General features: G+C 39.8%; 2 protein-coding genes across 2 annotated transcripts; both read left to right on the forward strand.

Moving 5' to 3' along the window:
- Positions 1-11,281: 11,281 nt before the first annotated feature.
- LOC148115293 (uncharacterized) lies at positions 11,282-12,016 on the forward strand. The gene has a single exon (XM_087885037.1). The coding sequence runs from the start codon at positions 11,356-11,358 to the stop codon at positions 11,980-11,982; it is 627 nt and encodes a 208-aa protein (XP_087741163.1). The 5' UTR covers positions 11,282-11,355; the 3' UTR covers positions 11,983-12,016.
- A 9,275-nt stretch (positions 12,017-21,291) lies between these two features.
- On the forward strand, positions 21,292-25,620 carry ABT1 (activator of basal transcription 1). The gene is made up of 4 exons (XM_034434008.3): positions 21,292-21,517; positions 22,489-22,822; positions 23,628-23,803; positions 24,820-25,620. The coding sequence occupies exons 1-4, from the start codon at positions 21,380-21,382 to the stop codon at positions 25,156-25,158; spliced, it is 987 nt and encodes a 328-aa protein (XP_034289899.2). The 5' UTR covers positions 21,292-21,379; the 3' UTR covers positions 25,159-25,620.
- Positions 25,621-25,824: the final 204 nt, after the last annotated feature.

Consider the following 25,824-nt stretch of genomic DNA (forward strand, 5'->3'; position numbering starts at 1 on the left):
GCACTTTCCTCCAGTCAACAAGATGGACCCAAATTATGTTGACATATTTTGTGTGCCTTGATGTTGTGGCATATTCTGCCCCAGCAATGAGACAGCGACAGATGTTGTCCTCGAGGGGGGAAATTAAAAATTCTTCCCTACCGGTTCTGTGGGCATGGCTTGGTGGGTGTGGCAGGGGAAGGATACAGCAAAATCTCCATTCCCACCCCACTCTGGGGCCAGCCAAAGATGGTATTTGCCGGTTCTCCGAACTACTCAAAGTTTCTGCTACCGGTTCTCCAGAACCTGTCAGAACCTGCTGGATTTCACCCCTGGTTGTCCTCCAGATTTAAGGCAGGACTCATCAGGGAGAGCACCTGGCAGATTCCCCTGGAATCATCTACCTATTGATCACTCTCCTTAAGGAGGAGGCAAGTTTTTAACAGATGTTAGACCCATGGTGGTCTGCCATAAGCTGGTCCCAAAATAGCTGATCTGCAGGACTGGATCCTTTCTGTCTATTAAAGCTAGTGTTGCTCTCCTGTTTTATTGTCAGCACCTACCCCCAGAAGATCAGGTGCAGTGCCCAATTCACGGGTTGGATTGAGGCTGTCTAGCAGAGCAGGACACAAGAGGCTCTCCTTTATCTGGAAGCGTCCACCATGCCATGCATCAGCCTGAAAAGAGTTCCAAGGGAGGGGCAACCTGTTGATTATAGAATGAAGCCTAGTTAGAAAGAGGGAGCACCTGGAAAGCAGTGCCCAGACAACAGAGAGGAGAAGGCATGCCCACACCAGCCAAAACTGGTCAATAAAGGCTGGAAGAGCCCAGACTCTGACGGTATCCTCACTAACTTCACTGAGTAAACCTTTTGTATGGCAAGACTTGTGTTAGGAGAACAGGGAAAAGAATCCTTTGAAAGATGGTCGGAGGAGTTGACGGTGACATTATCAAGATATATCTTCTGGAAATAGTGTTTCAATTAGTACGGTGTATGAAAGAAGAACCCAATATCTCCCAGGTTGATGAGATTTGTGGTCTACTATAATGTATTTGGAGGACACAAGAGTTATGGTTCTATATTGTTTTAACCAATCTTTTCCTTCAGCTTAATGGTCCTGCATACAAGTTCTTTGAACTGCATAGAGCAGGGCTCCGGTCCATGAACTGGCACTGGTCCGCAGCATGCCAGAAACCAGGCTGCGCAAACAAGCGAAGCCCCATCTGCGAAACCATGCCGCCTCTCATCCGCTGAAAAACCTCTCTCCACAGAACCGGTCCCTGGTGCCCACTGGCATAGGGGGCCACTCAGGGGTGAAATCTAAAATTTGTTACTACCAGTTCTGTGGGCGTGGTTTGGTGGTGGGGTTAATGTGACTGGGTGAGTGGGGCCAACTTTTTTTTTTTTTACTTTTAAAAGCATTTTTTCTACAACCTTAAGAGGTTGCAGAAAAAAATGCTTTTAGAAGCCTCTGACGATCCCAGCTGAGCTGCGCGATCATCAGAGGCTTTTATTTTTTTAACTTTTAAAAGCATTTTTTCGGCTGAATAGGTTGTAGAAAAAATGCTTTTAAAAGTAAAAAAAACAGCCTCTGATAATAATAATAATAATAATAATAATAATAATAATAATAATAATATTTATTAAAAATATTTATTAAAAATATTTATTAAAAATAAAAAAGGACATTTTTGATCCAAAAAGATAAAGAAAAAGGAAACGACCCTGGAAACTATAGGCCAATCACCTGCTTGCCAACAACATACAAGCTTCTTACTGGTATCATTGCAAACCAAATCTATGGATACCTGGAAAGAAATAACTTGCTTCCTGTAGAACAGAAAGGATGTTGCAAAAAATCAAGAGGAACAAAGGATCAATTGCTGATCGACAAGCTAATCCTAAAGAACTCAAAGAAAAGACGAACCAACCTGTTCATGGCTTGGATAGACTATAAGAAAGCATTTGATTCAGTTCCCCATAGCTGGATCAAGAAATGCCTGGAAATATTAGGCATCAGCAGCAACATACAAAAATTCATGGAATCTTCAATGAACCTCTGGAAAACAAAACTTATGGCTAATGAAGAAGAACTGGGTGAAGTTGAAATTAAACGAGGCATTTTCCAGGGCGATTCCCTTTCACCCCTACTTTTTATACTCTCAATGCTACCACTGACAATCATTTTGAAGAAGATGAACTGTGGATACGAACTTGCAAAGAAAGGACTGAAAATCTCGCACTTGATGTACATGGATGATTTGAAGCTGTTTGGTAAAACAAAAGCTGAACTGAATTTATTAATTGAAAACACAAAAGAATTCAGCCAAGACATTGGTATGCAGTTTGGAATTGACAAATGTGCAACAATAGCAACCAAAGCAGGCAAGATCATAGAAGAGGATGGAATAGAACTAGAGAATGAAGAAATGATAAAGGCAGTAAAATCAGAAGAAGGCTACAAGTACTTGGGGATTTTAGAAGCCTCTGACTTAATGCATAATAAAGTCAAAGAATTAACTTCAGCCAAATACATTCGGCGAATTCGTAAGATATTAATGTCCAAATTGAGTGGAGGAAACATCATAAAAGCCATAAATACCTGGGCTATACCTGTGATTAGATACTCTGCAGGAATAATTGACTGGACCCAGATGGAGTTAGACAATTTGGACAGAAAAACAAGAAAGCTTATGACAATGAATCATGCCTTGCACCCTAAAAGTGATGTTAACCGATTATATTTACCAAGAGCAGAGGGTGGTCGAGGACTCCTACAAGTAAAGCAGACTGTGGAAGAAGAAAAATGCAGTTTGAATGATTACATCCAGAAAAGTGAAGAACCAATGATTAAGGAAGTAAATAAAGGAGGCCTTTTAAAGACAACTAAAACAAAAGCAGAATATAAGAAAGAAGTAATTAAGCAGCGAGCTGAAAATTGGAAACACAAAGCTCTGCATGGCCAATACTTGAAAAGTATTGAAGGCAAAGCTGACCAGAAACTAACTTGAAACTGGTTAAGATCAGGAGTACTGAAAAAAGAAACAGAAAGCTTTATTTTGGCAGCTCAAGAACAAGCCCTAGCCACAAACTGTATGAAGGCAAAAATTCAACATGTTACCACCAACAGCAAATGCCGCCTCTGCAATGAGAAAGATGAGACAGTCGACCACCTGATCAGTGGGTGCAGCAAAATTTCACAAACTGACTACCTACAACGCCATGACCGTGTTGCTAAAATCATTCTCTGGAAATTGTGCCAGAAGTTTGGATTTGAGTACAGCAAAAACCACTGGGAACATCAGGTTGAGAAAGTTTTAGAGAATGAGAAACTCAAGATCTTGTGGGACTTTAGGATTCAGACTGACAGGCACTTGGTCCACAACACACCTGACATAACAATAATTGAAAAGAAAAAAATATGGTTCATTGACATTGCAATACCTGGTGATGCACGAATTGAAGATAAGCAGCAAGAAAAAATCACAAAGTACCGGGACTTACAAATTGAAGTTGAGCGACTGTGGAAAAAGAAATCGTGTGTTGTCCCGATTATAATTGGAGCCCTTGGAGCAATACCCAAAGGGCTACCCCGCTATTTAGAAATTCTAAATTTGCCGAACTTGAACATTTTGACTCTACAAAAAACCACCTTACTCGGAACAGCTTACATCCTCCGACGATACCTTAACAGTTCCTAGGTCCTTGGTTAGGACTCGAGCTGCTGAGCTATTAACAAGCCTCAAAGGCTGTGAATCTCACTAAAGATTAACCAATAAATAATAATAATAATAATAATAATAATAATAATAATAATAATAATAATTTTATTTCTATACCACCCTTCTCCCGAAGGACTCAGGGCGGTGTACAGCCTATTTAAAAACAGAATAGACATCAATTTAAAATAATTTAAAAGTATTAAATAAATTTGGCTTAATTTAAAACCCCAAAAGTTTAAAACATCCAATATAAAATTATGTTGCTAACCCAGCCTGGTGGAATAATAGGGTCTTGAGTGCGCAGCGAAATACCCGGAGGTCAGAAATCTTACGAATTTCCGGGGGCAGTTCATTCCACAGGGCTGGGGCTCCCACAGAGAAGGCCCTCCCCCTGGGTGTCGCCAGCTGACATGACTTGGCCGATGGCAGCCTGAGGAGACCCTCTCTGTGGGAGCGGACTGGCCGGTGGGAGGCTATTGGTGGCAGAAGACGGTCTCGAAGGTACCCGGGTCCTATGCCATGGAGCGCTTTAAAGGTGGTGACCAACACCTTGAATCGCACCCAGAAGACCACTGGGAGCCAGTGCAGCTCGCGCAAGAGGGGTGTCACGTGGGCGCAACGGGTTGCACCCATAACCACCCGTGCTGCCGCATTCTGGACCAGTTGGAGCCTCCGAGTGCTCTTCAAGGGGAGCCCCATGTAGAGAGCATTACAGTAGTCCAACCGGGAGGTAACAAGGGCGTGAGTGACTGTGCGCAGGGCGTCCCGGTCCAGAAAGGGCTGCAACTGGCAAATCAGGCGGACCTGATAAAAGGCCCCCCTGGCCACGGCCGTCATATGCTCTTCTAAAGACAGCTGTGCGTCCAGGAGGACACCCAGATTGTGAGCTCTCTCTGTGGGGGGCAAGGATTCACCCCCAATAGTCAGCGATGGCACCTGCTGACTATATTGGGACGCCGGAAGCCACAACCACTCGGTCTTGGAAGGGTTGAGTCTGAGCCTGTTCCTCCCCATCCAGACCTGCACGGCCTCCAGGCAGCGAGACATCACATCAAGAGCATCGTTGGGGTGGTCTGGGGTAGAGATGTACAGCTGAGTGTCGTCAGCGTACAGATGACACTTCACCCCAAAACCACGGATGATCTCACCCAGCGACTTCACATAAATGTTGAACAGGAGGGGCGAGAGGACCGACCCTTGTGGCACTCCCCATGCGAGATGCCTCGAGGTCGACCTCTGTCCCCCTGCCAACACTAACTACGAGCGGTCGGAGAGGAAGGAGGAGAACCACCGCAGAACGGTACCCCCTATTCCTAACCCCCTCAACCGCTGCAGCATGATACCATGGTCGATGGTATCAAAAGCCGCTGAGAGATCTAATAGGACTAGGACAGAGGAGCAACCCCTGTCCCGAGCCCTCCAGAGATCATCCACCAACGCGACCAATGCCGTTTCTGTGCTGTACCCCTGCCTGAAGCCCGACTGGCACGGGTCCAGATAGATAGCTTCATCCAGGTGTCGGGGAAGCTGTTGTGCCACCACGCTCTCAACAACCTTCGCCACAAAACGAATGATGATCGCATGGCTCAGCTGGGCATGGGGGTGGGGGTGGGGGCGCAGGGATTTTTGCTACCGGTTCTCCGAACCACCCGCCGCCATTGCTTCCGGATCGGGCGATCCGGTCCGAACCGGGAGCATTTCACCCCTGGGGCCACTTTCATAGGAACTGGGATGAATTAATATTTAAACAACCACAATATCTTCTACAGCTCATCCTCCCCCTCCATGCACCCTAGAAGACCTTGGATCACCTGAACTTTGTCTAACTGTTCTTGCCTCCCCCCTCCCCATCTTTTTCTGACAATTAAATCATCCCTCTTAATTAAAATAAAAGGCCCAATGTTTACTCAGCTGGATATAATTAATATTGGCTGCGACCTGGGTTGCAAGCTCTGGCTTTTCCAGCAGCTGAGGAGTTTGGGAACGGATTTGACTGTATTAGCAGAGGAAGAGACAGCTGTTTCACTTACTGATACATGGATGGGGAGGGAGGCCAGATTAAAAAAGGGAAACCTGGCATTAGATTCAGTGGGTTTACACAGGAGAGGAAACGAAATTATCCACAGAGATACATCTCAATCACTGATCTAATTACACCATCCATTATTCCTTATTAAAAATATATCTTTAGCTCAAGCTGTAAAAGCATTTGTTTTACCTATGAAGCCGGAGCATTTCTCTCTTTCTCTCCCCCCCACCCTGTCACTTCCGCCCCAAACTAGTTCAAATAATCAAAACAAAAGTATTAGCTGAAATACAATATACTAGGATGGGTCTGTCAAACTAAAGTGACACCTGACTCAGACAGAAATTCTGATGGATTGTATGAAATAGTTTTTGAATCACTTTCTCTAGTTACATTGCTCCATTCATCTCGCTTGATGATACACGGTTTATCTTTAACAAGGTGACATCCTACTTAGATTTCGGGCATAATTTTCTGGAAATTATGACCTTGGGCTCTATGGTTTGAGTTGTGGTAGGGCCTGTGTAATATCATCCAGCTCTTCCCAAAGATAGAAATTAAAGGGGAAAGTGACAATTACAGCCAGACCTGTGAGGAAGCTTTTTAGCAACAATACAGTAGCACAAATCAAGTGGTAGGTCTTGGCCTTTAGAAAATCTTCCAAGTCAGGCTCGCCCATCATGCAAATAGCTACCGTATAATATTCAGGTTTTTCTTACCTTCTGATTTGACAAATGTCAAAGCTGACTTGAATACAATCAAAGCTGATTTGGATTTGGTTATTTATTTATTCATTTATTTATTTTTGTCAAGCATGTATTAGATAACAGATATAAGTATAAACATGATTATGAATACATGAAATGGATACGAATAAAAGGGAACATTAGGACAGGACCACTAGGCACACTGGTGCGCTTATGCACGCTCCTATATAACATATAATAATGCCATATCAGGGATTTGCAATGATTGCAGGGGGCGTGATATGGCCTTTGAGTGACACCTTGGAACTGTGCTCCAAAAAATAGAGAGTAGGGGCAGGAACAAATAAAATCTCATTTCATTCCCATTTAATCAATCATATCTTTACATACAATCAGTTACAATGAATTAATTTTAATAAAAGTGAAATCAAATGTAGTTTTGTCCTGACCCCCACCAATTTTTGGGGGGAGTGGGGACTACAGCCTCAGATTTCAAAATCTAAAAATAGGCCACAAAAAGGACTGGGGTGGAGAAGCAAAACTGCAGTTTGAGGGATTATATTTTCACTTCTCAAATTCTAGAGCCCAGAATTATCTAGTTAAGCCACGGGAGGTTCACAAGGGATAAAAGGAAAGATGTCTTCAGGATCACATGGTGAGCCTGAGGAATTTCTGGATGGTTTTAAAAAAGGGAAGCAATTAGAGAAATTCATGAAGGATGAAGTTATCCATGGCTACTAGTCAAGATGGCAATATACTGTATCCAATATCCAGGACTCTCAGGACTATTTTTTTTTTAAATGAGAAGAGGCTGCTTCCTTCCCTTTACTCTTTACCTGATAAAAAGATGGAGCCATTATCTTGTCAGAGGGAAATTACTTACTGGGGATATCTATTCCCCCACCCCCACAAAAAAAATTTCTCAGCATGAGTTTTCTCAATCACGATCATTTCTATCATTCTGCTAATGTACAGTAATAGTGCATATGAGATAGAGACAGTGTATAGAAAGAAATTCTTATCAGGATGAGACTATCTCTGAATAAAGGAAACAAGATTTGCAAGCTGTGGATGCCACGTATATATTTTTCTGAAATATTTCTAAAATTTGACAGATTCCCTGTGGATGGCAATTCCTCTCCCTTCTCTACCTTCTTCCTGGTTTCTTTCTGTAACTAACACGATTTTCTGACATGTCATCTCCCCCTCTGCTGCATCCTTTGTGGGTTCACCAGACTTAATCCCATGTCCTACTGCAGCCGTTTCCTGCCATAACCTGCTGGGATGTCATGTCACCCGGATTATGATTTACAGGACAGCAAGGAAGAAGAATTCCAGGATAATATTAATCCCCTGGCCTCTTCCATAGAAAAAAATATTGATGTTATCCATGCCGATCTTAATGAAGTTGGTAAATATGATTATCTCCCATTTAAAGGGCAGGGGAAAACAGCGTGAAATTGATGGATTTATCCACATACTCACTGGCTCATAAGAACTGTAAATCCAAAAACCAAAGGGTAGACTCTCCATGCCTTATATGTTCTATAAATAACCCTAGCCTCTGTCCTTGACAGAAGCTGGACAATTTCCCCACAGTAGTTTCTCCCAAATTTTCTACCACCAATGCGTAGGGTTCCCCAACCACTTTCATGCATCTGTTTGTTTGCATATTCTTGGATGACTGCTGTGCAACCTCTGTACATTGTTGAGAATTTGGGATCATATGGACCTAGGTACACAGTCTTGTTGGGCCCTCTCATACCTGTCTATCAGTTTATTTGGAAACCCATTGTTCCTTGTAGCTGTAGACCGCAGGAGAAGATGAATACAAGCTGTAAACATGAATCTTGTCTGCCATTATACATTCTCCAACTGAAGAACCTCTGCAAAGTTTTTGAGGAACCCAGGGTGTTGGATTGCTCAGTTTAAAAGATACACCATAAAAATAGCCATTTCCACTCTCTTGTCCGTCACATATATTGAGCACACCCAGACAACCAATTTTGTATCCAACCGGGAATTAATTTTACTTAGTATTTGGTGTAATGACAAGGCTGTGGGTGTCCTTAGTTTAGATATTTCTGCAACTATAAATAATATTATTTGTATTTTTAAGTAATGCAATTCCTCCACTTAGATAATGGATTTTTCTTTGTTCTCAGCATGATTCCAGAGTGAGAGATTTTGCAGCTAATATGCTTCATTGCACAGGGAGTATCCAACTACTATATATTTCTATAAATTGTTTTTAAAATGTATTTAAAGGAATGAATTATGACTATGAGGTATTATGCAAATAAATCTTTTGCGCATACACACATAAAAGTCCTAGATTTTTATTCTAAGGCTTCAAATTTCAGTCTAGCATTAGGCTGGGAGAGGATAAATCTCAACTGGTTATTTTGGGGATCATAAATTTATTATTTTATTCTTTCTTTTTTTTTTGCCAATGAGAAAGACAGCATTTAAATTATTCTACATCCAATATCAAAATCTCTTGGGCTGGTCTTGCCAAATTCAAATTAACTTCCATATTTTTTCCCAAGTTATGTATTGTAATATGATGCAAATAATGCATTATGTAATATAGATATTGGCAGGGTACAGCAGGATGATACAATATAAACTTGAAATTGTTAATGCTATAGCAATTTAGATAACTTAAACCTTCCAGAATTAAAAGTAAAACTTTGATTCCAAACCTTTGCTGTGGATTATTTTCCCTTTAAAATTCTTATTTACTGAATTTACTAAATAAATTCTTATTTATTTACTTTTGAAAATAAATTCAAAAAGATGCCGTGCCAGAAGAGACTTCCTTTGGAAATTAAAGTATTTCATTTCTTTTAGTTCCCTTATTTATGCAAAGCTCTCCTATTTATATTACAGATGCATAATACACTTAGGAAAACCGCCTTTAGATCTTGGCATTTGGATTTCACGCATTCTGTTATTCCTCTAATTTGTGGAACTGTATTAATGACCTAACACATTCTGAACTTGCACAATCCATTGGCAACACAAGTTCCTATAGATCAGGGGTCAGCAACCTGCAGCTCTGGAGCTGCATGTGGCTCTTTCACTCCTCTGCTGCGGCTCCCTGTCACTCAAAATATGTGTCAAAACTGCCAATGTGCGACACCTGCCAGCACACGATTTATTGAGCTTTTCAACCCCAGGTAGCCAACCATAGATAAATCCAGGAAAAGAAAAGTTTCAGAAGAAAACAGAACGTTTAATTCAACTACACATGCTAGTTTTATGGCCGCTCAAGAAATAGTCAGGCACGGGAAGGATTTTGTGGCTCCCTGTGTTTTCTTTTCTGTGGGAAATGGGTCCAAATGGCTCTTTGAGTGTTTAAGGTTGCAGACCCCTGCCATAGATCTTCAGATCTTCCTATCTCTAGTTATTGATTTTCTTTTTGCCTGTTCCAGCCTATTACTGTACACAGGTGGGGAGCCTGTCTGGCCCTCCAGATGTTCCTCAGCTACAACTTCAAGATGAGAGATGCTAGGATATGGAATTCAATGTGATTGCCTACTCCTGCCTTATTGGCTGTTTCTGTACATGCCTAGGAAATACAATCAGAATAAAACTGGATTTTTGCTTGGATAGGTCAGCATGCTCTGAAAACAAAGCATGGGACTAAAAACCTCCAATTGCTTTCACTTAGCGGGTTAGATGAAGCTCAGAGGCATCCTGTAAATAAAGATAATGCTAAAGGCTGTGTTTGCTTTGCAACAAGTCAGCTGAGTTCATTTTGGTGCCCATGGCTATCATCTTGCCTATCTCTAATACAGGACTTGAGTTTACATAACCTTACTCAAACATGTTCTGAAATGTTAGTCTCATTCCCTCCACTCGTAACAGCTAATCAACATTTATTAATTTTACCCTAATTAATAATTACCGTATTCATTTATACTTGGAATATATGAGATATCTGTATTCGTTCATCTTACTTTCCTAATATCTGCTGTTGCTTGAGTTTTGAAGTACAGTACTCTGATTGTGCCATTAAAATGCAGCTTCCTGGGTCTGATTTCCTACATATCTTAAGTTCTGCCCTCACAAATAGCAATTGTCCAGCTATTAGTAGTCTAGCACCATCTAGTGAAAGATGGTGGTAGAAAATTCATTTGCCACTATAAGTACAGTATGTGATGATTTATTACCTCTTTTTTCCATTTGCAAACTGAGGATTTGGGAAGTTGAGGTTCCATCAACCTGGATGACACCAGTTTGGGAAGGCTGGTTTTACAAAGCAGTGGCCACAGAAAAGAAGAAAAGGGCTGCTATAATTCTAATAGTGCAAGAGAAAATGTTAGAAAATGAAATTTTGCTTGGAATCTGCAGAATTTTCATACTCTTATGTACTATTAAGCTAGTGCACCAGTGGTGGGTTGCTCCCGGTTCGCACCGGTTCGCAAGAACCGGTAGTAAAAATTTGTAGTAGTTCAGAGAACCAGTGATAACATTGGCTGGCCATGCCCCCGAACTGATCCCAGGCCTGGTTGCCGCTCGCTTACCCCGCCCACCTCATCAGAGGCTTTTTTTTTTTTACTTTTAAAAGCATTTTTTCTACAACCTCTTCGGCCAAAAAAATTCTTTTAAAAGTAAAAAAAAAAAAAAGCCTCTGATGATCACACGGCTCAGCTAAGATCATCAGAGGCTTTTAAAAACTTACATTCCCCTTATTATTTAAGTTCACTCATTAATTGCTCTGCTAAGGAGCGTTACTGCTAAAGGCTGCTAAAAAGAGTGTGTAACCTAACTTGTGATAAAATGGCACTATATGGAGAAGGAATAACATTTGCATCTATATCAAAAGTAGCTAGTCCATTGCCTGTGCTTCAATCAAACGCCAGATCTCCAAAATGCAAGGGATCGCCTTTCTCATTTTATATTATTCAAAAAATGCTTGAGAGAACGAAGAGAGGAAAACTAAAAAGAAAAAGACTGACCAAAACTTACATTGGATCTCCAAGTAATTTCAAACATCTGTGTCACATTGGATGGAGCCCCCAAACGGATTTTATTACCAATATAGAGCCGGAATTAAAGATGATATTTACTCAAGCTGGTATAACACAAGATCACCTGAAGGACAAGAGAACGTCAAAAAAGATTTTTGAAACAATTGAGAATCAAGGGGGAATCCAAACTGTTTTAAAAGAGACAAAAGAATCACGTGGATTAGAATGTAATGAAGACCTTCCTTCCGTAGTCCTAGCTCAATTACCCTGCATGTCTCCTTCCAAAAAGACATCCCACCATAATTTGATCCAAAGCTTGAAGGAAGAGCATCTGAAAAGGGCACACAGTGACTATCACCTAACTCCGGTCAGTCAAGAAGATCTAATTTGTCAGATCAAAAAAGGAACACCGGCATTAAAACAGGTGGCTGAAAATCAACTTTCCAAAGATGAAGGAATAGTAGCGGCACTTAAGGATGTAATTCAGAAGAGGCACACAGCAATACCTGCTTCAGGTAATGAAGAGTTTCAATCTGACTTGGAGTATGAAGATGAATGGGATGACTAAAATAGTGCTATCTGTCAGAAGCAGCACTACTTGATCTTTCTATATTGCATTTATAACTTGACTTTTTAACATGCTAATAAAATGTTTTCCTACTTTTCCAGTAAAAAAAAAAAAAAAAAAAAAAAAACATTTTTTCTACAACCTCTTCGGACGAAAAAAAAATGCCTTTAAAAGCCTTTGGCGATCCCAGCTGAGTTGCCTGATCGTCAGAGGCTTCTAAAAGCATTTTTTTCTGCAACCTCTTAAGGTTGTAGAAAAAATGCTTTTAAAAATTAAAAAAAAAGTTGGCCATGCCCACCCAGTCACATTACCCCCCCACCAAGCCACGCCTACAAAATAAGCCATGCCCACAGAACCGGTATTAAAAAATTTTAGAACCCACCCCTGTAGTGCACCTCTATGTATTTCTCTTTCCCTTTCCAAATTGTTAGGGTTTGATTTTTCTCCCAATTTCATTTTCCATGCACCATTCCTCTTTTGGGGATCAAGGGACTCTTTAATGACCTCAGAAGCGAGTGAATTGATTGCCCTCTCCCCTGACTCATTGACATGCAACAGTTTTTAAAAAACTTTTTACATTTCATTTCTCACCAGGAGCATAGGGAATCTCAGAGCAGAATTCTTTCTATTACGATAATTCCACTAAAATGCAAATGTAATTGCACTGCACGCAGAGAAGCACCACTGAGATTAGCCTCAGACCAATTAGTTGACTGAAGCTGCTATAAAATTGTTTAGCTTGTTGTCCATTTTTTTTTTGTTTCAGGAAACTGAGTATATTTTTCACCCTCAAGTGTCTTTCACATGGCATGTTGATGGATGCTATTTATGGACAAGTCTAGTCTCAGAGCATCACACCAAGGCTGCATTTAATGAGGGTCTCTGTTGTTTCATGAGCCAGCTTCAAAGATTATCTTTCACATTCTATTTTTTTAAATTTTCTTATAAAAAAAGAAAAGGAAAAATAAGAGAGGGGGGGAGGGAGGGAGGGAGAGAAGGAGTAACAGAGGGAGAGGGAGAAATGCTTACCCTGGATGTCCAAACACCCAGCATCCTCAAACAAGACTCTCAAACTTCTAGTTTTATACTATTGTAGAAAGTTAGCACTCACCCCTCTCCTAGAAGAATGAAATATTTTGAGAAATATTAAAAAGGCAGAATATTATATTTTCCTGGATGAGAAATGGAGAAACATGCTCTTGGAAAGGAGCCCCCACCTTCCTTAATAGCCCTCAGCAGAAGTCAGCACTTAAGAGATAAAAAGATACATAGCTCTATTCATAAGCAAATAGCCTCACCCAACATCCAACAAAGGTAGGATTAGCCCTCAGCCACAATAGGAATTGCCCAACACCCTTTCAGAACCCAAGCCTCTTCATCGCATCGTCTCAGCAGTTCAAACTTCAACCAAACGTGGGAGCTCAGACAACCTGTAGAGCCAGCTATGACATGGCTCGATGGGAGCCTGACAACAGCCAATAGAATACTTGTTCTTGCACAGGAACAGGAAGCTCAAGTGCAAAGCCCAAAAGAAGGTATAAAAGCCATCCACTCTCTACTCCATGTAGTCAGCTGCTCAGAACCATCCATGTGGTTCTGCTTTATCAATAAATGGACCCTCTTTCCAATCAGCCTCCGGCCTCCATTTTGTCTCCAATGCTTTTCTCCTGGCTTGGAACTGAACCAGATGGATATTTCTTCCAACACTATTTTTAATTTTTTAGTTTTAGTTTATTTTAGTTTTATTTAGTTTATTTAACTTTAATTTTAATTTTAGTTGTATACTGTTTGCATTGCTTCTCCTTTAATCAGTCAGCTCTTATTCCCAAACTAGTACCTTAATGAGTTAGCCTATCTTATTTAGTCTTTAATCTAAGGCAGGGGTGTCAAACTCGCGGCCTGCGGGCAGGATGCGTCTTGCGCTGGCTACCCCTATCCCCGGTTTAGTGAAGGGGGAAAAATTGCGATACATCACATGACGACAATTTGTCGCCGTGAGTTTGACACCCCTGATCTAAGGGATATCTCTATATGGACACTGGAGGTAGAAAGGGGTCCTTTTATTTTATTGAAAGGATGCAACATCAGATAAGAGATACTAGGAAGGTCCATTATGTTCCTCGAAACTCCTTTTTGGGGTTAAATATACATTTTAAAAATTAAATTTGGTGGCAAACATCTTTTTTTTTTTAAAAAAAAAATGCTAATTATTATAACAAATGCCAAATCCTACAGAAGCCCAGGCTGCTGTTTGCAAATTCAGCTGATCAAGGAAATGTTACAATAATGAAAGGAAGTTTGTGTGGAGTAGGGATTCATAAAGAGGAGGGGGTGCATTTCCTCTGACAGTGGGTAATTTCAGTGTCTTACTGTGTGACATTTGATCAAATCAACTGTGAAGTGGCTGCTGAATTATCTGCTCCAAATAGACATGATTGACAGGACTGGGATAGTAAAGGAAGTATGACCCATTATGCAGAAGCACAGTTGGGAAGCTTGTGAGTGGCTATGTCAAGTTCATAAATGCCTTTGGTGATTTCAGTAATTTCTTGCTGCTTCTTAGTAATTTTGGAGTATGTTGCTTTGCAAATGACCCACCTATTTCCTTGTAGGCAGTCTCCGCTGAATTAAGTAAGGATAAGATTTAACCAGTAATCATACTATGGAAGCTATGATCCACCCCAACACATTAGACATTAGCAAAATGCCTAGAAACACAGAAATCTTAGACAAACAGGGAAAGCTTAAAAGTAACCAGGTATTAAAAGAACATTGGTGATTGGTGGCCATAGTTACAACTGCAATCCAAATACAAAAAAGATGTGGAAGAATACGGAATAGAAATGGAACCAAGACAACTAGATAAATTGCTGATTGGCTGGGAAAGAAAATTAATATCCAAATTATACAATTATTTATTAGAATTTGATAGAGCAGAGGAGGTGGTAAAAGAACCAATGATCGCATGGGCTAAAAATATAGGGCATAACATAAACCTAGACGATTGGGAAACTATCTGGAACAAAAATTACATGTTAACAAAATCGGTGGCCTATAAGGAAAATCAGCATAAAATGCTCTGTCGTTGGCAAGACTGGCTAAAATTTACCCTAATCTAAGCCCCAAGTGCTGGAAATGCAACCAACACCAAGGTACCTTCTTTCATGCTTGGTGGTTATGCCCTGAAGCGAAAAAGTATTGGACCAAAATACAAGACTGGTTACAAGATTTAATAAATTGCCAAATTGAGTTAAATCCGGAAACATTTCTCCTGGGAATATTACAAACTAAATTTGATGAAAAAATAAGATATCTGATCCTACATATACTAACAATCCCTCTGAGGCAAGTTGGGCTGAGAGAGAATGACTGGCGCAAAGTCACCCAGCCAGAATTAGAACTCACAGTTGCCCAGTTTTTAGTCTTAACTGCTAGAGTAAACTGGCTCTCTTGTGTACCTCATTTATTTATTTATTTATTTATTTATTTATTTATTTATTTATTTATTTATTTATTTATTTATTTAAATGATATGTGGTCCATCTCATTGTCAGGCTATTCTGGGAGGCTTACAACATCATACAAGCAGAGATAGAAACATTAAAACATTAATATAAAATACACAAAAATAAAATAAGTTAGGAACCGGAATACAACAGGGTGAAGGTAGGATCTTCCTAGCCCACTAACCACTTCCAGGAGGGAACACCCTCATTGGGGGCCCAGGCCAATCGATGGAGTCAGGTTTTGAAGCTCTTTTGGATGGCCAAGAGGAAGGGGGCAGAACTTACCTTGAGGTGTACAATGTTACAGAGGGTGGGTGCCATGGCAGAAAAGGCTCTTCTTCTGGACCTCACCAGTTGGAATTCCTTGATCAACAAGATCTATAGTATGCCCCTTGTACCAGAATGTAAAGGTTTCAGTTTGTTTTTCAATTGAATTGTAAAGTTTACAGTATATGTTATATTAAAGGTGGAAAAAATTCTGAAGCGATTTATCTCAGTCTGATTTTTTTTACGTCTCAAAAACATGGCATTTTAACAGGGATATGTAGTCTTTTTATATCTGTATACTGTACATGCCAGAATAATTTTCTGCCAGCTCAAAGACTAAGGAACAGCATATTAAATGAATTATGTGGAAGAACCCATGAAGGGATAAATAGTAGTTTAAACAAATAGTGGGAAATAGCTACATTTGTAAGGGATACCCCACTGTTTCTGGAATTGATACAATTACAGTGGGATATTTGGCTTTACGGAGTCACCCCTCAGAGCATGTGCCACTTCTAAGCCAAATTAACATTAGTTCCTGAGAAAACCACAAAGTATAGATAGCTTCCAAGGAAAAACCCTTCTAGCCACTAGTAGATATTGAAGCCCTTAATATCAACATCCTAGGTGATAACAGATTACAATCCATCAAGAATATTCTCTTAGACAAGAGAACTCTGTCACTATTATTTCAGATTTGGAGTGAAAATATGTATCTGCAGATAAGTGACAGAGTCACTAAAAGACTCAAAATAGCGCTTCCCATTCCTGCTTTGGGGGAAAATATTTATTTTTTTCTTCTTGGTTTCTCCCCCAAGGAAGAAAAGAGAATGAAGTCTTTTATAATATTTTAAAATAATAATAAGATGGTTAGGATATGAAAGAAATTAGTCAATATTGGAAATATACACTTCCATTTTCTGCATCAATATACAGGTAGTTCTCGACTTACGACCACAATTGAGCCCAAAATTTCTGTTCCTGTGTGAAACATGTGTTAAGTGAATTTTGCCCCATTTTACAACTTTTCTTGCCACAGTTCTTAAATGAATCACTGCAGATATTAAGTTGGTAAGATGATAGTTAAGTGAATCTGGTTTCCTCATTGACTTTGCTTGTCAGAAGGTCGTAAAAGGGGATCACAAGACCCTGGGACACTGCAACTGTCATAAATATGAATCACTTGTCAAGCGTCTGAATTTTGATCACATGACCATGGGGATACTGCAATGGTTGTAAGTGTCAGGTATGCTTCCTTCAAAGTCCAGGAAAGAATAAGCCAAACTCCATTATTTATAGAGTAATGTACTTTTACTAGAAAATGAAGTGAACGCTACCAAGGAAAAGCTGAAACTAAAGCAATAGGCGCGAAAGTTGCATATAGAAAGCATCCCCTCCCACTGTCCATCATCAATCACCCACTCCAAAAGGTCTTCCAGAGGTCAGGTGGAAGCACGTCTGGCATCGTCATAAATCAGGAACGCGATGACGGTTGACCCGATAGCCACTTCGGAGATTAGGTTTCGTTTCTTCAAAAATCCTCCAGCACGCTTCCCCCCCCCCCGCTCTCTAATTCTCTCCCACCCGTTTCTTATGGCAGCCAAAGCAGTAAAGGCGGAGACTGACAGTAAGTGTGAAAAACAGTCATAAGTCACTTTTTTTTCAGTGCCATTGTAACTTTGAACGGTCACTATATGAACTGTTGTAAGTCGAGGACTACCTGTGATACAACAGAGAACAAAGCCTGAGAAGATATACAGCAGTTTTATTTTAGTACAACGTTATAGATTATTCTGTTTTCAGCCTGAATTATATTGTATGCTCGATTCTCCTAAATAAACAAAAACGAACAAATACTGTGCCACATTCCTTAAAAGTTCAGCAGCTTTTAATTTTCTTGGTTAAAAAAAAATAAATGAAAGGCATAAGGAAGCCAAATATATTTTCTGAAATTATTGTGACGAATAATGAATGTGTCAGTATTTTATCAAGGAAATCAACTGCTTGATTCCTATATTTACATACCTCCAGTTTCTATTGAGAAGGTGCCATAAAATCTATTGCATATAAACAGGTTCAGCGGTGGGTTGCCACTGGTTCGCCCCAGTTCAGGTGAACTGGTAGCAGCGGCAGCAGGAGGCTCCGCCCACCTGCCCGGACGTCATCAAATATGATCCATGCATGCGCAGAAATGGTGCACGCACGAGCAAAGCAAGCACACAAGCGAACCAGTAGCAAGCTAAGTGAAACCCATCCCTGACCAGGTTCTTTGATATTATCTGTCGTATGCACTCCCAGATAATACTGTACCTACATCTAATAAATTTATTGATTGATTTTATTTTTATTCCTTTATGATTTTATAAATAATTCAAAGCAGCGAACATATCTAATATGCCCTCCTCCTCTTATTCTCCCCACAACAACAAATCTGGAAGGTGGATTGAACTGAAAGAGAGTGATTGCCCCAAAACCATCCAGCCGGCTTTCATGCCTAAGGCAGGACTAGAAATCAGTCTCCTAGGTTTCTAGGCCAGCACCTGAATCACTATAGCAAATTGGCAATATGATGAAGAAACACAAATTAGGGGGTTTAAAGGCATATTCCCAACTGTAATATTCATCCCCAAACAACATATTTCCTAGATAGTCAACTGTGATGAACATTCCACAACTGACTCCTTCAGACCCAAGAGACTCCTTCAATTATATTTCTTTCACTGCCATCTACAGCTTTTATGTAGTACTCCACAGCTTATACAAGAAACTACTTGCCTTACATCTTGAGCAGCAAGTTTGAATATGAACCAAAGGGGTTCTGACTTGATCTCTTCATATGTTATCTTTAGTGAAGCTTGCAAACCAGCATTTACATTTCCTGCGTCGGATGAAGGCAGCGCATTTTTCTCCTTCTGTCCTGGCCATTTTTACAGAGGCACGATTGAGAGTGTTTTAACAAACTGTGTCACAAGTAAATGCCTTATTCTTCATTATGTAAATAGTACATGACCGGGGTATCAGGGGTTAACTTATTCTTCACTACTTAATATATTCATATTTAACCACTCCCATATCTAGCTCCACCCTATGTATATATAAGGAGCTGTATGCATTCTCTCTGTGCTTCTATCCATGATTACTAGGAGAATATAGAATGCCTATTGTAAATAAACAGTGTTATATTTGAATACTTAATCTCAGAATTATTTATTGAGTCTGATCCTAAAAATAACGCAACAAACTGCATCACTGTCCATGCAGAGAGTGGTAAGGATAGCTGAGAAGATTATAGGAAGCTTGCTTCCCATTATTCAGGATACTGCTTATAAGTGCTATGTGCTTAGAGCTCGAAGCATTGTAAGAGGTTGCAAAAAAAAAAATGCTTTTAAAAGCCTCTGACGATCAGGCAAATCTGCTGGGATCGCCAGAGGCCATTTTTTTTCCTACAGCCTCTTCGGCTGAAGAGGTTGTAGAAAAAATGCTTTTAAAAGCCTCTGATGATCCCAGCTGAGCCGCGTGATCATCAGAGGCCTTTTTTTTTTACTTTTAAAAGCATTTTTTCGGCCGAAGAGGTTGTAGAAAAAATGTTTTTAAAAGTAAAAAAAAAAAGGCTCTGATGAGGTGGGTGGGATAAGCAAGCTGCAACCGGGCCGGGGACCGGTTCGGGGGCATGGCCAGCCAATGTTAATACCAGTTCTCCAAACTACTAGAAATTTTTACTACCGGTTCTTGCAAACGGGGGCAAACCAGGAGCAACCCACCACTGATTTGAACTATACAGTGATGTTTCTATTTGTCATATGTGTGGTTATATGCATAATGGTTATCTTTTGAGAGCTCAATGCAACAAAATTTCATTTTAATGCATGCTGATTAGTGTACATTTAAAGATTTGATTCAATTCGATTCTTATTCCTATTCTAATCTATTCTTATCCTATTCTGCTTTATAAGGGCCAGACAAGCAAACATATTAAAGATGTTACAGTATACAAGTTTTCCCATTTGTAAAATATTGAGATGTATCAATAAAATACAGACATGTCTAATATTTAAATAATGATGATGGTGCCTAAACTCTGTATAGATAGTCCTCAATTTATGACAATTGAGCCCAAAATTTATGTTATAAAGTGAGAAATTTGTTAAATGAGTTTTACCCCGTTTTACAACTTTGTTTGCCACATTTGTTAAGTGAATCACTGCAGTTGTTAAATTAGTAACATGGTTGTTAAGTGAATCTGGCTTCCCCATTGACTTTGTCAGGTCACAAAAGGTGATCACATGACCCCGGGACCCTGCAACCATCATAAATGTGAGTCAGTTGTCAAATAGCTGAATGTAAATCATGTAACCATGCGGTGCTACAACTGTCATTTGTATGAAAAATGGTCATACGGCATTTTTTTCAGGGATGTTTAGTTCACTAAATGAACTGTTGTAAGTTACAAACTACCTGTAATCCTCATCTACACTGCAGTCACTTTCTGCTGATTCATAACCATTTCTTAGTAGACATTGAAGGAAAGTGACTGATTTAAGACTCACTGATCTGTAAATATGGGATGCGGTGGCTCAGTGGCTAAGACGCTGAGCTTGTCTATTGAAAGATTGGCAGTTCAGCGATTCAAATCCCTAGTGCCACGTAATGGGGTGAGCTCCCGTTACTTTGTCCCAGCTTCTGCCAACCTAGCAGTTTGAAAGCACATAAAAAATGCAAGTAGAAAAAATAGGGACCACATTTGGTGGGGAAGGTAACAGCGATCCGTGCGCCTTTGGTGTTTAGTCATGCCGGCCACGTGACCATGGAGACGTCTTTGGACAGCGCTGGCTCTTTGGTTTTGAAACGGAGATGAACACCACTCCCTAGAGTCAGGAACGACTAGCACATATGTGTGAGGGGAACCTTTACCTTTACCTATCTATAAATGCCAGAGTGTGTTGTTTTAAGGTGCCTTGTCCATTTGAATAAGAGATAAGAGAATACTGTGTGAAATTTGCACAAATATAAGCTGTACTGTGATTTCTTTTATGGAACTGCCATATTCTTATTATCTTCCCTTTTGCACTGTCAAAAGTATCAAAGGCACAACATATCATGCACTTCCTAAACTCAGTTTTAATAACGATGCACGTTTGACCTGAAACATAATAAAAGATGGGGAAAAAAAGTGAGGGATCAATTCTGCCTTCCCAGCTGCGTAGCCAAAAATCACTCTGGGAATTGCAAGAATTCATGTTCAACATCTGTAAAGGGGAGTGGGGTGGGGTGGAGGCAGAACCATTTATTTGTACAGAATCCCTCTTTGCCCTTCAACACTTTCTCGTAATGGGTGAGATTTTGATCCAGGCGCCCAAGCGAAGCGCTACAACAGGTAAGACCAACCAACCAACTAATCCTGCCACGCTTGATCGGCCAGTTTGCGATTGGCTGCTTTGGCATTCCACAATCTCAACTTCGTTCCATCGCCTCTACTTCTTCATTGGTCGAAGCTGTTCAAGCTCCGCCTCCTTTTTCATCGATCCCTTTTCACAAGAAACATCGCTTCCCCACCCTTCGCTTTAGTGACCGTAGACTTTTTATGAAGAGGTAACATTTCTATGGTTACCCTGCGTTAACACAGTATGAGTCGATCCTGCGTTTTAGCTCTATGGGAGGAAATACTCGCTTCCCTTTGCGACAGTGCCGTTAGTGAAGGTCTCGCTCAGCCTGCGGGGAGCACATTGGAGAAGAACGCTAATAGGAGAAACTCCTTGGAGGAAGTAAGGGGTAGTAAATGTGTATGGAGGCTCTCAGTTGTCCTGATCGTGGTTGTCCCAAAGGTGCTTTTTCAAAAGGCAACTGGACTTGTTTTTCCAACAAAGTCCAGTTGCCTTTTGAAAAAGCACCTTTGGGATAAGAGGTACTAAGGAACGATAGAATATAGCAGTAATTTAAAGTTAAATTAGTAAAGGGTTAGGAAGAACCCGGTGTCCTCAAGATATTTTGGATTAATTTTGTTGTTTTCATATTTATTTTAATTGTCTGTAAGCCTCCCGGAGTCTTACTTATTACGTATTATTCATTTAAATTAATTTTATAGAAGTTATTTTATAGAGTAAAAAATAAAAAAAAAATGAAGGAAAAAAGTGACCTAAAGAAGGAAAACGGATATAAAATAGCTTCCCATTTTCTTTACAACTGTTATAAATGCATTTATATTTTATTCTCTTTATTCTTTATTCTCTTACATCATGACTCTTTTCCATATTCTGTCTCCATGTATCAGTCAGTCATAATTACTGTATATAGCTGCCCAGCTAGCATGTAGTCAAAATATTATAAAACAGAGCCAACTATTAAAATTAAAAACTATTGTATAATTAAAAATATCAAAGTTAAGATTAGAAAAGAGCATATCTATGAAATGGGCAGCCATCTAAATCTAAATAATAAATCAATCAAATACACCATCATTAAGACCCCGTGTCCCGGCCAATACTTGTTGGCACTATGGTGCAAACGTGTAAGATGACGATTTGTCTATTTTATTGGGGACAGAAAGAAAATGTGCTGGTTGAGCAAGGGTGACAAGACATGACGGGCTTTTGGAGAAATGGCAATATAAATTTCAGATAATTGATTTTATATAATAGTTTTGAGGATGTGGGCAAACATTGGGTGTGGGTGTGGGTATGACAGAAAGCAGTTTTGTCCTAATTTTTCATTAATGTATTCTGCTTTTGTATTATAGAAAGAAAACAGTTTTCCAGTTATATCCATACATTGCCTACTAATAACTAAGAACAAAAACCAGATGGTTGATGACGGTGCAGGAAAACTCCAACTGACATCCATGATTGAAGATTCAGTAATGAACACTGAAGAGGAAGAAGTAGAGACAGTTTCAGAAGATAAGGAAACGGAAGAGGATTCTCAGTTGGATTCCTGTAATCAAAATGATGCCAAAAAGGTTGTGCCTGGCATAGTTTATCTTGGTCATATCCCTCCACGGTTCCGGCCTCGGCATGTCCGAAACCTCCTTTGTGTTCATGGTGAAGTGGGACGCATTTTCTTGCAGCCTGAAGGTGAGGTTGTATGGGTGCATTAGAGACAGTAAGCAGACAAGTGAATACTAAATAAAGATAATGTACCTTCCAGTGTAAAAGACTGGGTTAGCAGGGGAACCACGGAATATCATTTCTAATTACACTTGTCCTTGATGTGAGAGGCAGATGAAGGGCATGGTTTTCAGATGGAAGCTATCTTCAGATGGGTGGATTTTTATTTGTAATCATTGGCAACCTTCAGTCTCAAAAGACTATGGTGTCATGCTCTGGAAAGAGGTCCTAAAACAGCATTTGGTGGGACTAAAAAAGGCCAATTCGAGAGTGGCAATTTTTTCCACACTGAGGGCAGATACATTCTGTCTCCTGCCCAGCCCTAGATTTTGCTGGTTCCGGGAATGCCTCTTTGCCTCTGCCTGCCGAACAAGTGTCTCTTCGAATTGGAGAAGGCCATGCTGAGTCTTTATTTGTAATATGATGCAGTCTTTATCATCTCAAAAGGAAATTATACCCATGAGTCCCTGTGTGCCTGCAAGAGATCTTAACTCCAGCCCATGTTGAATGCCTCTCTTATCTCACTCATTTCCCTTAACTGCCAATTGGTCAGATTCTTGCAAAGAACTTAAGCTTGCAATAAATCTTTATATTCATTTGAACTATCTGAATGTCCTGATTTCCCCAGTGTTTGACAATTATTAATGGTTACATTTTATACTTGGGTAAGTTGGTTTAAAGATGAAATATTCATAAATCAACAGGTATGTGTGTCTAAGCTAATTCAAAGTCTGTACACTTTATGACTCTTTTATCTTTTTGCATTCCCCAGAGCGATTTATCCGAAAGAAAAAGAAGGCGGCTGGTAGTAATGCCAAAAACTTCACAGAAGGTTGGGTAGAATTCCGGGATAAGCGTGTGGCAAAGTTGGTAGCTGCAAGTTTACACAATACTCCTATCGGTGTTCGTAAGAAAAGCAAATTCCATTATGACCTATGGAATATAAAGGTGTGTTTCCTGGGACTGAGTATTCTGTTATCTATTCATAATCTAATTGTTGTTGGGAACAATTCAATCTGTTTTTTTTATTGGCTCTTCAAAGGAATCAGAAATTAATGGTTGATACCAACTTTTATTTCCTTCTGGGTCAACTGATTCTGACTTGATGTTGTGAAAGTGCTGTTTCTCCTGCATTTCCAGCTTCTGTTCATGAAACTTGGTACAAGATAAGTTGCTTTGCTAAACTTATATTTGAATTGGCAAGGCAGCTCAGCCATATATAAAGACACTGAAAGGATTAAATCAATTTTATATGTCGTACATCTATGTTTCCATATAGTGTCCTTGCTCAAGATGCAATGGGTTGAGGCTTATGGGGTGTCAAACAACACCCCATAAACCAGTGTACATGCTCAAAATAATTTTTAATCTAGGATGTGGCAGTCTTAATTTTAAAAAACAATCTGTGATTTAATGTTTTACTCACTATAAAAGATATAAAGAATTCCTATGGGTATGTGTACATTTGATAAACAGAATACATTTTGGAGCAAATGTATTTCTTGAGGAAGCACTCATATCTCTTCTCAATTCTTTAATGCACTGCTGGTGTTCAAACACAGAATCTTTGGTCAAAGGATGAATTATATGAAGATTAATTTCAGATCAGAAGTCAATAGTACACTGAATGATTTCTTTTTTCTCTCTCTTTTCTTCTCTGGGAATGTGATGGATAACTCAGACTCGTATCAAGACAAGTGCTTGCAGAAAGCTAATCTGGTTAGACAGGGTTGTGACTGGCCCCACATTTGTCATTGAACTTCTACTACCAGATTCTTTATTACAGATTTTAGCCAATTCTAAGGAGGCCAAATTGTTCCAGCCCATAGATTAAGGTGGGCGTAGAGTAGGTTCAGACAATGTGGAAAGTATTTAAACTAAGGTTAGATCTTCTCAACCATGAGTTGTTATATGCTGATATGATAAACTTACGACACACTAACTAGTTTTCATATTTTTCTTAGTATTTGAATCGCTTCAAATGGACTCACTTGAGCGAGCAGCTTGCATATGAAAGGCAAGTGCGGCAGCAGCGCATGCGTGCTGAAGTTTCTCAGGCCAAACGAGAGACTAATTTCTACCTGCAGAATGTGGAGAAGAGCAAGCACTTTTTGAAGAAGGACAATCAGAAAGAACATGCTGAGAAGAGCTGGGGCTTCGTGCAGCGCTGTACTGAGGATGAAATTCAGACAAGCAAAGGAAAGAAACGGCTCAAGCAACAGCTAGCCCGGTCTGCTGAGATCCAGCAGAAATCCCAGTCAAACAAATCTCTGTTGACCAAAATCTTCAATATCCAGCAATAAGGACCCACTCATGTCCCTGCTTTGGCTCTTGGCAGCTAACGTTTATGAGGAAAGCAAACTAAGTCTGCCATCAATCCTACTAGGAAGAAAATGCTCAGGTTGTTTCAAGTACTTGTTGCTGGGCAAGTACTTGGCCTCTGCTGTATTTCTGATGTAGAAGTTGCAGGCTTGCCTCCTGAGAAGAACATTTCTTTAGAAAACCATGTTTTTCTTCTCATACTCTTATGTATGAGAGGGGATTTTGCAGGAGGCAACTTTCTCTTTTCGTTGTTTCTTTGCTGATTGAAAAGCCAAGGAAATAAAGAAAAGGTTAAACCCTTTTGTGAAGGTTGGTCTAATCTAGTGAAGACCAAGATACTTTAGTCCTGCCTCCGTTTGTAGAACTGATATAAAGCATTGTTAAATAAGAAAATGTCCAGAATTTCTGCTTGCTATGTGGAAATAAAGACTATGATGTTACAAGACGATGTGTCATTGGATATGCTAGTCAGTCTGACCAGCTACATTTACAATTTGAAGGTTATAAACTATTGGATTCAACTTTTTGCAATCACATCATATTACTGGCTCAATCTCAGTTCCCAATCATCTACTATTCCAAGATCTATTACACAGTGCCAGGATGGATTTGATTTAAATCAAGTTGATTTAAATTATAATTTTTAA

This window comes from Pantherophis guttatus, chromosome 2, assembly GCF_059756535.1.
Source record: "Pantherophis guttatus breed Tessera chromosome 2, ASM5975653v1, whole genome shotgun sequence".
Taxonomy (NCBI): Eukaryota; Metazoa; Chordata; class Lepidosauria; order Squamata; family Colubridae; genus Pantherophis; species Pantherophis guttatus.

What these genes read in the sequence shown, in the direction of transcription:
- LOC148115293 (XM_087885037.1), top strand. Translation starts at nt 11,356, where the DNA reads ATGCTTGAGAGAACGAAGAGAGGAAAACTAAAAAGAAAAAGACTGACC.
- ABT1 (XM_034434008.3), top strand. Translation starts at nt 21,380, where the DNA reads ATGAGTCGATCCTGCGTTTTAGCTCTATGGGAGGAAATACTCGCTTCC. An exon ending in CATTTTCTTGCAGCCTGAAG is followed by an intron (nt 22,823 to 23,627) that starts GTGAGGTTGTAT and finishes TGCATTCCCCAG; the next exon opens with AGCGATTTATCCGAAAGAAA. An exon ending in ATGACCTATGGAATATAAAG is followed by an intron (nt 23,804 to 24,819) that starts GTGTGTTTCCTG and finishes TATTTTTCTTAG; the next exon opens with TATTTGAATCGCTTCAAATG.